This window comes from Sparus aurata, chromosome 5 (assembly GCF_900880675.1).
Source record: "Sparus aurata chromosome 5, fSpaAur1.1, whole genome shotgun sequence".
Taxonomy (NCBI): Eukaryota; Metazoa; Chordata; class Actinopteri; order Spariformes; family Sparidae; genus Sparus; species Sparus aurata.
Genome location: NC_044191.1, coordinates 28,166,242 through 28,179,006, shown reverse-complemented (window position 1 = coordinate 28,179,006; position 12,765 = coordinate 28,166,242). Strand labels below are relative to the sequence as shown.

The window sequence follows — 12,765 nt, the reverse complement described above, 5'->3', positions numbered from 1 at the left end:
TGAGGAGTCAATAAAGAGGGGGAGGGGACTCAAGCCTGGTCTCTTTTCCATTAATGGCCTGAAAACAGCCGCAGCACCACATGTAGCTTTGATTGTTTGTTCTTTTGCTGTTTCTAGTGGGTTTGGTCGTTCAGGTTTGTGGTGCTATTTCTGTTGTAGGGTTTAGTTGGGGGAATGTTTGGTTCGGGTAGAGCGAGGAGCCCAGTTTCGACGGTCCTGTAAGGGTTGGACCGAGGTGGCTTCCCTTTTTGTTCTTTGTTTGCCAGCCCATCAGTTTGTTGTTAGCTGGGGAGGCTGTGGGGTCACTGAAGTTTATCTGCTGAAATAAAATTCTTCTATTTTGGACCTCTTGACTCCTGTAACTATGTTAGACCTCTTTGGGACACAAGCTTTCTTTCGGGGTCGTAACAGAAGCAGATAATGTGAAGGTGATATGGCACATTTGCTACAAACATTTGCTCTGCGGTTTGCAGAGAAGGTTAACAACATATCCTGGTGAAATGGCTGCTTTTAGATATATTAAAAATATCAGTCTGTTTTGTAAATTTGTGGTGAGTATACAGCTGTAATTTAAGTGTTGGGTGGGTTCAATTTTCAAGCCCTCAGGACTGCTTTTGTCTGAACTGCGCATCATGTTGTTGCACATTTTGTTTTTTGTTTTACTTGATTTATATGCACAAAAATCAAGAATAACAACAAAAAAACAGATGTAGAAGAGCTCCGTCATGAGAACGATTTGGATGCAGACAGGGATTTCATAATCAGGCTTGGCTATGTTACTCAGCCACCTTCCATCATCCTCACACATTTTGGGCTCAGAGCTCAGGATTACACACTTGCACACAAACTGACACACACACTAAACTGACTGAATGAAAACGCGTATCAACCAACATCTCCTTTGTTTTCACACTGTCTCTATCTTTGTATACCTCCGTCTTGCATCAGTGGATACTGTGAAGGATGAGAGCCCACTACATCTAGGGGAGTGAAATATTGCCAGCTATTGGCCTTGGCTCGATATTTTACCCAAACATAGCATCCAGTGTGCTCTTTCCTCGCCTCCCCTTCTGCAAAGAGCCGAGCCTGGTCTTAAAAGCTTTAGACTGGCATTCAGACAAAAAGCACAGCATGTTAGGGCTTTACTCGGGCTTGAAATGTGAGTTCTTCTTGACCCCTCGGTGGACAACACGGAAGTTTAATACCTTGAAGAGGTTGCCATAGTGTCCAACGCTGAAAATACTGGATCAAAGTTGAGATGAATTCCTGTAAATGGTCAGAGCTGTTTCATACTTTTTTGTTGAATCTGTAACAAAATACCTTTCTGACAGCAGTTCAAAGCCTATTCCAAAGCTGTGTCAAACATATTTACCTTCTTATGAAATTATATCAGGGGGAAAAGTGTGTGTGTCATGCCAGTGTTTGACTTGGCCACCTCCTGTGTCTCACTTCCTAACAAAATATTGGTGCATAATACAAGATCTGAGCCCGATGACAGCATTTCACAATGTTTCTTAGCAGCTTTTCGAGGCATTTTTGTCATTTTTTTCCCGGCATTACAAATAGCTAAACCTTGATAACTCTACATGGGAACACAAGTCCAGCCCTACCAAAACTAGCCTGGTATGGTGGTGTAGGGATCAGGCACAGTAGTGTTGACTCCAGACCAAGAAAATACCTGAACAAGTATAAAAACTATTGTTATGTCTCAATTCAGGTCTGCATCCTTCGGAGGCCGCATTTGAAGGCCAATTATGTCACAATGCCACACGAAGGCTGTCCCAATTCAGAGGCTCCTCCAAATGCGGCCTTCTTTTCCATCTTTTTGGAGGATGCACGGCTACTATCCTTCGTGGCCTCACATATCCCAAGATTCTTTGCGCGCCCGAAAAATAAGAAAGAAAGAGAGAAAATGGCGACATCGCGCGGCGTAGACCGTCACTTTCGCAGGCCTGGGAGGCAGAAATCGTGACGTAAGGGTAAAACATCTGGTGACGCAACTAGGAAATGCTCCAAAGGCTAGACCGTCCCATTTAACAAAGTCTCTCTGAAGGACTCGCCTTTCGAAGACCGCAAAGGCCGGGTCCTTCGAAGGATGCAGACCCTGAATTGAGACACAGCATATAGTACGGATGGGCATGGGTACTCAAGTAGCCGAGTTCTCAATTTAAAGGTGAGTTTTTTGTTCAAGGTACTGGTAATTACATTCAAAGAATGGGATGGACGAATGGATGGATGCACAACCTGAAAACATAAAGCTATTGCTGCCATGGAAGGGTGAAACATGACTAATGAAAGGTGAAAACAGCGACCAAACCTGAATAAGGATGAGAAGAAAACCAATTTGCTGTGGGGATACATTAGACAAAAAGTGTTGGGAACTGCTGCTGTGTAAAAGCCCGATGCCTCCTGCATGCCAATCCAGTCTACACCGACCCTCTTTCTGACTTGAAAAACCTCCCACACCCACTGTGCTTGTCGTTTAATGGTTTATTTTTATTTTTCCTCTGTCGGAAACAAACATCATGACAAACATGACACAAATACCTCAATGCTCAAATAGGATGAGAAATGAATCCATAAAAATCCCTTCACCCCGTGTGTAGTAGCAGCACATCATCTATTAAAAGGGCTCAAGCACCGGCGGCTGCGAGAGACACAATACAGTCCCTCTGATTGCCTCGGTCATCCTAGTAACCGGCACAACAGTCCAGCCGCCACAGCACAACATTAAACGTTTGACCCCCTCTGCTCAGCGGCGCTAATCAACATTTCAGTACAAGAACTTGGACTTGGTCCTGGTAACAGGCACAGCAGCGACTCAGTCCCTCATTCTCCCTACATCCTCCCATCCTTGGAACGGTTAAAGGAGAGGCAGATGTTTCCTTTACCAAAGTCTCCCTCCCTCCTTCTCTTCCTCCGACCCCTCCCTCCCTCCCTACATCAGCCCTTACTTAGAGTTTGTGCACTGAGACACACAGGCACACGACTCGGTAAGGCTAAAAGAATAAAGAATTAAAATATGTAACACCTGTAACTCCGCACAACAGAACATCTGCTCATCCAAACACAAAAACATTCTCTTTCTCTCTGTTGTTTTTTTCCCCCCGTATTCCCTCTGGACGCACACATGCACACACAGTATACACACACCGTCACATTTATCAAGGCTTTTATAACACAGTTTGCTTGACTACGCATAAACACGCAGCAGGGAGGGTCGCTCAGTCTAAACACTCGGCGTACAGTCACACACACACACACACACACACGGACCACTCGCTCTCCTAAAAAGGTCTCCGCTTGGGCCAGCTCCAAGGTCCAACACCACGCTGCTGAGTGCTCCAACACTTCCTGGAGATTGCCAGAGACATGCAGATACGTACGTTACTTGTCCACAGAGGAGCGGTGCTACGTTAGGAACTGAAGTGGCAGTTATGAAGCTGAGAGTAGAACAAAGTGACCCGTTGCTGAGGGGTCAGTCTATATCATGGTGTGTGACATTCAGGTATTTTGTATTCATTTGAATGGCCAGGAACACTTATATCTTATAGTTCTTGACAACAATTTGTGAAAGTGTTTTGCACAACAGTGGATATGGAACTTGAACACCGACATCAGCTACGGTCAAGATCAGCAAGTTGATGGGGAGGGAGAGAAATTCACCAGACTCCATTATAAAATCGCTCAAGTTTGTGAGTTGTTGAGTTAGGAAGGATTTTATAAACTTTCTGAAATGATGTGTATGATGAGTTCTTCATTATTTGGGCCTTCTTGTTAAATCGGCAAATTAAGTTCATCCTCTTTTAGCGTAAGAAAAAAAAATCATGTCCATTTGACACCGTGATATGAGTGTTTTTTGAATAAGGAACCTGGAGGTGACATCGGATCACAAGTGGTCAATATCCCAATATTCTGACTTAGGCCTTATTCCGAAAGTAGCATTTTCTGATTGAGACATGTGAGACATACCAATATTATTCAGGGTTTCCAAACATCCTTGCCCGGCAAACAGTTTGAAAGGCCGGGGGAGAGATGCATTCACAAGAGAAAAGCCTACATTTGTGGTCAAAAGAAGAAGCATGCCTAATTCAAAACATTATAAAAGACTCAGTTATCAACAGATATGGACAAATATCTGAGATGTTGGACTTTTCAAATAGGTGGTTGAGCAAATGAAGGCTGAGTTTTTTAACTGATATGTTCGCCTGCGTGTAAAAAATCATATCAGAGAAATATTCATTTTCATTAGTCATGTCATCAGCTTAGTATTAATATTGCCTTTTTTGAAATAACTGCAAAACCAGGTTATGTGAATGTGGTCAGTAAATGATCAGTGAGCGCTCAGAGGTGAGCTGTGCTTTGCATAAAACCACATACCCCAGAGTACGCCGGTGAAATTAAGTTTAATAGGGGGAAGAAAAAGGACATCATCTATAATGCAATTTATTTCAGCTTGTCAGAAAGCCCAGAGCGCGATATTATCTGTAGTTTGGGTATTATCTGTAATAGACATCATACTGTAAGGTAATTCTACTTCTCATCAGATTGCACAAGCGAGTTCCAGGAAATTAAATTTAGGCTATCATCACCGATACAAAAAAAAGGGCAAACGCTGAGAAAATAGACGAAGAGAGATGGAGGAGATATCTTTAGTAGTAAGTAATAAGAAGAGGCCGTTTTAATGTACATTAACGGTGTGTGTGTGTGTGTGTGTGTGTGTGTGTGTGTGTGTGTGTGCTGCATAGCTCAGGGTCACAGTGGGTCGTTGAGCGTTTGTGTCTCAGGGCTCAGTTGGTGTGTGTGTGCGTAAAAACTTTCAAGCAGCTCTCTCAGTGTTATCATTACGGTTCAACATCATAAGACACAGCCTCGGGGCGGAGAGCAGCGCAACAACACACAACAGTGTCCCAATGATACGTGCGTTTGTATCAGTGTGCGTGCGCCCAAGTGTGTGTGTGTGTGTGTGTGTGTGTGTGTGTGTGTGTGTGTAGGAGTCTCTGCACTAACAAAGGAAGACTAATAATCCTGTGATGTAACGTCCCACTTCATATATCTAAGCATCACTTTTCCTTTGTAACTGTGAAACCCGGAGAGATTGTTGTCGTCAGTGAGGTCACTTCCTTCACGTCTGCCAGCGCTAACACCTACTAACGCACGCACACACACACACACACACACACACACACACACACACACACACACACACTCACTCACTCATGTGGACACGGAGACAGACAGGCACTTTTCTGTATACATCAACCTATGAATCCTGTTCATGTGGAACTGTTTTGGTTAATGATATATTGTATTTTTTTTGGCAGTGTTCAATGCCAATACAGGAAATACAGTAACATTCATACACTGCCTCGCTCATATAATGCCAAATATGAAGAAAACCCAAATTTCAGAATCATTCAAAATACTATAAAACTGTCTACACATCGTAGTTTTACGCCAGGATCACACTACAGGAGTATCAAAATCCTCAGATAATCGTGCCAGAGGGTGTGATGCGCCGCCTCAGTGATCTCATGGGGAAGCAGATGTAAACAAAATGGAGACTGTTGCGCAACAACTTGCTGCAGCAGCGTAAATACTCGCACTGTGAAAAAACAAGTGTGGATGAGAAAAATGTTTGGAGGGACGCGGTCAACACGGTTTGTCTACTCTTCAGGAAGAACTGGAGGTGAGATTTTAACGGTCAGTTTTAATATCGCAACAGCTAACAGGCTAACGTTAGCCTCAAAGGCAGCACTGTCACCTGCTCTGGTACGTCTCTCTTAGTGGCTATCGTGATCCCGCTTGGACGTTATCGTCTAGATTTTAAATCCTAGATATCAAGCTCGTTTGATAGTTATCAGGGTGGCCCCAATGGGTTTGTGAGCAGGTCAAGAGATTTAAGACTGGATCTGTATGCCCATCACACTACCAGATAATCGGGGCCAAACTCCTGTACGGACCAAGCTCCCCTCCAAAATTTACTTGGATAATGCAAAACATTTCTGCACACACACATGCTATGTCACATGTGACTGCCCACATAAAGACACATCCATAGACACAGACAAATGGGGGGAAAAGTTTGCCCAATTTTGACAAATTAAGAAAGATGTTTCGATTTTTTATCAGTTTTATGGACTCTATTCATATTCTATGGACAAAACCATGCATGAACACTGAATCCGTTCGTTTGCTGAAGACAATCGCCTGTTGAAACACAATCCGAACTAACTTTAGTTGATCTTTTCTGGTTCCCTCATTGTATTAAATGACACATTTCCATCGGAGCCTCAGTGGGGCGCAGCGCTGGGATCCCTCCTGCTGGAACAATGTTAATGGGGATGACTTTAGCTGTGATCACATCCTCTCACTCAGCACCCTCTGCTCGGCTCTCGTCTTACATAACGGACAATATTTATAGGCGGTGAGTAAATTTGTGTGTGGGGGTTGTGCGTATGTGACCTCACACTCTTATTCATAGTGGGTGAGTCTTCATCTGAGAGTGGCGCCCCTCTCCTGAGATTGGGCTGCCGCAGGAGGGGTTGGTGGGACAGAGGTTGAGGTTGTGTGACAAGAGAAGCCAAAACCCTTTTTCTTAGATCTACTGAGTGTGTGCTGTACATGTGTAGAAGTGTGTTACGTACCTGTCGAGGGCGGTGCTTGTGGCCATACTCCTGGCGAAGCCCCTGACTCCCTGCTGTCTGAAGTAGGGGATGGTTGAGAGGTTGGCAGCCATGATGGCCACTGAGTCCGACGGGCTCACGAAGAAGCCGTTTTCTCCGAGGATCATGTACCGATCCTGAAAACAGTACAACATACAGTAAATTACGAGTCAGCTCACGTAACTAGTTAGTAGCTTAAACCCCTTACCATTCCCCAAAAATGATGAAAGATTATCCTAAAACGTCTATCTGTCGATCACAAAATAAATCCAAAGCTGTTGTTGAACCATTTGAAGTTCAGGCATGGTTTTGCGCTCTTTTGAAAGGTTGCAGTTTGATGTTTTAACCCCAAACAGTCAAAAGCTCTGTAAGTGCTTCTGGCACTGATCTATAGGAGTTTGAACATACTGAAATAGTTAGTGGCCCAGGAGAGAGGGGAGGGAACAGTCAAACAGTCAGAGGTTCGCGGCCATCTTAGTACCAAGCGTGTTTCTAAATAATGGCATTATTATGGAGTATATTGGAAGTCGTTTGGGACAGATTTGTCGCTGGTTACGCATGTAATACTGTGTTTTGGACTTAATATTTTACTGAAATGGATCCTCTGGATGTTCAGCAACAAGAGAAGACAGTTTGTCAAAGTTTGATGCACTACTGAAGGAGCAAGATGCTTCAGCGGTGAGTTGTCAAGACTTCGTAAGCGCATGTTTGTCCGACTTTTTTTTGTCTGTTTGTTTGCTGATTGCACTTGCCTGATGTGTTTTTTCTCTATAAAAGTTTGCTCATGCCGCATCAAATATAATTTTTCCACATTTTTTCTATAGTAGAGGACAATGTAATTCACTATAAGTGAAAGTACGTTCTTTGCCAATAATTATAATCACTGCAAAGTTACTGTTTGGAGGTTGGAGGATATTGGTTTCTTTAATATTGGTATTATGTGACAGCATCCGCCGAAAAAGAAACGTCCACTCAGTGAGACTGCTGCTGCTAATGACTGTGAAGATACCAATCCTGGTGGGAGAAGCAGAGCAGATGTGACATAATTCTCCTGATGCGAAGCTAATTTACTTTGCGAAGGGTGTGTGTGTGAGTGTCTGTGTGTGTGTGTATACAGTAGAAATGACTATTGGATGACAACTTGGAAAAAGTGAGCTGCTTGTTGGATCATCATGGACACAGTATAATTCATCCCCGCATCGCCTTTTCCTTCCTGCTATCGACGATCAAACATAAACAAATAAAAAATAAGACTCCATAGACTCTATGGAGTAAGTAGTGGCTGGTAAAAAAACCAAAACAATTAATGGATCCTGAGTTTCCAGCCTCCATGTACAACAAATTCCGAATGTATGTATGTATCAGAATACGCTTGATTTTTCACCAAATAATGCTTAAACTATAACATTTTATGTCACGTTAATTAACAGCAAGACAACAAGTGGTGGCGCCACAAATGCAGCGCTAAAGTTTCGTGTCAGGCAGTGGTGAGTGAGAGGCCTTCGACAAAACCACTTCGAACCACGTCAACTAACAGAAAAAGTTACATTTTCTTAATTTTTATTCTACACATCAGATGTCTTACCCCGTCCGCATCAAACGCTGCCCCGAAGCCAAAGTCACCTCCCTTCATGGCATCTACCAGAGAGGTGGCGTAGGTCAGGTTGGGCTCCGGAGGTCGGCCTCCGAAGTCCTCCAGGGGGACGCAGTTGACAGCCGAGTTAGCCGGAGCTCCCAACTCGTCACACAGGATCCGGCGCACATACAGGCCCGTCACTGCAACACAGCACGAGGAGCAGAGGTGTGTAGAGGAGAGGAAAGGAGTAGAAAAACACACCGGCTTTATCTCCAAGGACATATAAAGAACAGCTCGGGGTGCTGTTTAAGGTCGATGATGAACCATCTCACCTCCATGCATGGCATCTATGTGTATCTTGAGCTGATCTGGTCCTGTGAGAAGACTTTTAATGGCACTGAAGTCGAAGATGTTTCGCAGCATTTGTAGATACACCTCAACTGAGTCTACGATCTCAACTGGAGACACAGACAGAGGACGATTAGTACGTATTAAATCATTTATTTGATGATTTCTTTCTTTGTATAACCCAACTCAAATTATTTACAACTCACTCTTGTTTTTATATAGAGAGCACTTACTGGTGACAGACGATTAAGTGACGTAGTATTGTACCTCTGAAAGGTTTGAACTTGTTCTCCAGGTCAAATTCTTGTCTTCCCAGCCTGGACAGGTCGATGCGGAGATCGGGGCAGATTGCGTACTCCTCGAGCGTCCGGCTCACCTGGTGGATCCTCTCCATCACTGTGTCCGGAGATGGGCCTGCCACATAAACAAAGATGGTTTCAAACGCTTCCCTTTTGGATTTAAAACATTCACATCAGGGAGAGGCAGCTGGAAAAAAAATCAGATCTTTCTCAGCTCTCACCTCCATTTGCCACGTTGAACTTGATCCCAAAGTCTCCACCGGGGCCTCCGGGGTTGTGACTGGCTGTGAGGATGATCCCGCCTATGGCCTTGATCTTCCTGATGATGCAGGAAACAGCAGGCGTGGACAGGAGGCCATTGTGGCCGATTACCAGACGACCAATCTGCACAGCACGGATGCAATGTCAGTTGTGCATGAATCGAGGATAAAAGCTTTCGTATATGTATTTATTTCTGCCTTGAGTGTTTCCAGATGCTGTGTAAATCTGAAATAAGGCTTTGCTGTGTGAAAAAGTGACCATGTATGGCAAAAGTTCAGTTAAGAAAGTAATATCTGGCATGTTTCTTGAGCTCGATGTAACACAAAATCTTAAATAAAAACGTTCAAAAGTCCATTAATCTAAGTGGACTTGAAAGCAGCAGCAGCCCAAAGCACCTCATCATTCTTCAGGTGACTAATTGACAGCCGGCTTAAAAAAATGGCAAATGATCTGCCCCAAGAGGGAGCCTAAATAACAGAGCCGCACTCCCTATTTATAATATCTACGCTACTTTTAAAGCGGTAATGCCACCAGCATCCCATAATTCCCCTGCACATCAGCTATTCTAAATAAGAAGTGTGCTCAGTGGAGAGGAATTTATTCTCCTGACGTCAGTGTATCCTCCTAACATCCGGCGACGTCGCATTAAAAGACAGACGAGGAAAGAAATCTCATAAAATACGAATTCATTAAGTCTGTCTGTGTGTGTGTGTGTGTGTGTGTGTGTGTGTGTGTGTGTGTGTGTGTGTGTGTATAAAGCAGTCTGTTACTTCCCTCTGTGTTCAGATTGTATTCGTTGTTTGCGGAAGTCCAAGTGCTGCCACTAACCCGAGTTTTGGTTCAGGGCCATTTGACAGGGGATCCCCAGTGTATGAGGTTTGGCCAAGGAGAGGTGGAAGAGCGAGTGTGTGTGTGTGTGTGTGTGTGTGTGTGTGTGTGTATGTGTGTGTGTGTGTGTGTGTGTGTGTGTGTGTGTTGGGGGGGGGGAACAAATGTAGGCAGGAAAACAGAGCAGGATGGATGGAAGTGCTGATAAGGCCGACATCAAGAGACATTTGGCAGGGCCAGCAGAAAAAAACAGACCGATCCCAAAAACAAATTATATTCCCTTCAGATTTTCCTTTGGAGCCCGTCCAAACCAATCACAAAGATCTCCGAGCAAGCATTTCATAATGAGCTGGGGGGGATTTTTCACTCCTCTCTGTCTCTCTCACCCCATCGTCCTCTTTTTCATTTATCTGCTGCTGACGCTTAAAGGCACACTTTAGACGGGTGACAGGTTTGGATGTGTTAATGTCACAGATTAGCACTTTCAAGTAAGATGAAACATGTTTAACAGAGGAACTGCATGAACTGAAGGAGGATTGCAATGCTTAACAAATGTGGACCAACGAACGTGCGATACGGTATATAAATATGTAATTCAACTTTAACAATTCTGATTTAACATTTTGCCAGAAGAAAACTCAAAGTTCCAAGTTTTTTCAGAAGTAAGAGGATCAATCTCTGGTGACAGTAAATATGTCACTTCTTCACATTTCTCGCTCAGCGATGCTTCAACACCTTTTTTTTGGCCTGCCACCCATTAAAGCAACAATATGTGAGTTTCTGCTGAAAGATAAACGATCGTGGAGTCTCCCTCCATCTCAGCCATCGATCATCTGTTAACCCACTTATCCTCTGCAGGGACTTGGGAGGCTGGAGTCAATCCAAGCTCACATTGGGGCGAGTGGCGGGGTACGTCAGGCTCAGATCCTCAATCGGGTTTTTGTCTAACGACCCCAACCATCAACCAGAAACACTGGCTTTGGACAATCTGGGACTAAGACTTAACGTTCAACTATCCCTCTCCAGTTGTTCTTGCACTTCTCAGACTTTCATTTCAATCACTTTACGGGCCAAATTTTAACGCTACACTTATTTTGACAAAAAACAAAGCCAAAAATGTACTTGAAGTTTGCGAAACATACATCATTTTGAGTGGCAGAAGTTTCTCTTATTATTATTTTCGACACTGGTAATCAGTTTGTGACCCTTTGGATTCACATTGCGACCCCTTGTGGGGGGTCCTAACCTACAACACAGACGCACTAACATCTTTAATTATTTTGTGGGTAAAACTCTCGGCAGGTTTATTTAGATGTCAGTAATAAGCATCTAAAATGTCACTTATTGATAACTGCTGCATGAACCTGAACAATTCGTACCTACTTAGATGAATTAATTAAGAAGTCTTCTAAATGTTTTTGGAGTGGAACATGAAGGCTGGTGCTCGCCTCGCCCCCCTCCCTTCTTACCCCGTTGGCAGCTGCCATCTGCACTATCAGCTCGGTGGCGGCCCGGCTGAAGTAGCGGCCGTCGCTGCCCACCACCATGGTGCAGCCCTGCCGGTCCCGCAGGTCGATGGAGGACAGCAGGCTCTGGATGTAGTTCTGCAGGTAGTTCTTCTTCCCCTCGAACACCGCCGTCTTCCTCCGCAGCCCGCTGGTGCCGGGCCGCTGGTCGTCAAAGGGGGCGGTTTGGACCGTCACCACCGGGATGGGGCTCGTCTCCATCCTCCCAACGCGGAGGACTGCCGCTCAAAGAAAAGTTAGTTTAGGGGGGAGTTTCGCTCCTGGTGGTGGTCCACAGGGTGAGAGCAGGGCCCCAGAAGAGATGGAGCGGGTCTGGCTTGTAGGGCTGAAGGAGGAGGAGAGCAGCCCCACACACAGATCAGCTGACTGCAGTGAGTTAGAGTTAAAATGTCACCGACAGCCTGGAGAGCTGCATCCCTCACTCAGCACAACTCTCATCTGCTGCTAGACAACTCCCTCTTTTTCCTAATAAGCCCGAACAACTGACTGTACTACTAAGAAAAAAAAAAAAAAAAGAAAAAAAATCAGGGAGGGCCAGGATCTTCAAGGCCCACAATCAGCTGAGCCCTCCGGCCAAAAATAGACCTTTGACTGATGGCAGAGGGGAATTGTGTCGGGACCGGCCTGCAACCGGACACTGCCTGTGTCTGTGCTGCACACACCGACGGTATGAAGGCATGAGCAGCGGCTGTGGTCCCTGTCAGAGGGCTCTGTAAGAGGGGGATGACAGCAGGACTTCACTCAGTCATAGTGAAGTTTGTTCTGTTACACTGGTACCATTTCCTCTGTCAGAATCTTATTTTCATCTACAGTTTTCCCACCATATTCATACTGAAGCTTTTAAATCTGTGCCACTGCGATTGTTACCTTGCAATCGAGTGAGGAAGGTTCTTCACATAAGCGTCGGGGATCTGTCCGAATCAAGGTCCGCTCCAATATCTGGTGAACAGTGCGACCTTGAGGCCAGGAGACAGAACTGGAACTGTCTTCTACAATGAAGAGACAAGCCTGTGTTGGTTGATAACACAACAAAACGAACCTAAAATAATCTAAATGAACAGCAGATGTGGTAAAAGTACTTTTTTACTCGAGTAAAAGTGAGAAAGTTCAGGCTCTGAAGTGTATTCTAAAAGTAAAAAGCGTTCCTCTGAAGGATATTTTATATTGGCCGCGTCATATTAATACAATTGAAAGACTATAAAACTTGAAGGCAAAATGAGTTGGATTTGTCCGCGCTGTTCGTGAACGCACCAGAGAGATTG

General features: G+C 44.5%; 1 protein-coding gene across 1 annotated transcript in view; it reads right to left on the bottom strand.

Moving 5' to 3' along the window:
* pgm5 (phosphoglucomutase 5) overlaps positions 1-11,978 on the bottom strand; it is a 28,032-nt gene extending 16,054 nt beyond the window's left edge. The window contains exons 1-6 of the mRNA XM_030415810.1: positions 11,447-11,978; positions 9,110-9,272; positions 8,857-9,003; positions 8,574-8,699; positions 8,251-8,441; positions 6,648-6,802 (exon numbers count right to left, since the gene is read on the bottom strand). Of these exons, the coding sequence (XP_030271670.1) occupies positions 6,648-6,802; positions 8,251-8,441; positions 8,574-8,699; positions 8,857-9,003; positions 9,110-9,272; positions 11,447-11,704 (1,040 nt within the window). The 5' untranslated portion in view covers positions 11,705-11,978. The remainder of the gene's footprint in view (positions 1-6,647; positions 6,803-8,250; positions 8,442-8,573; positions 8,700-8,856; positions 9,004-9,109; positions 9,273-11,446) is intronic.
* Positions 11,979-12,765: the final 787 nt, after the last annotated feature.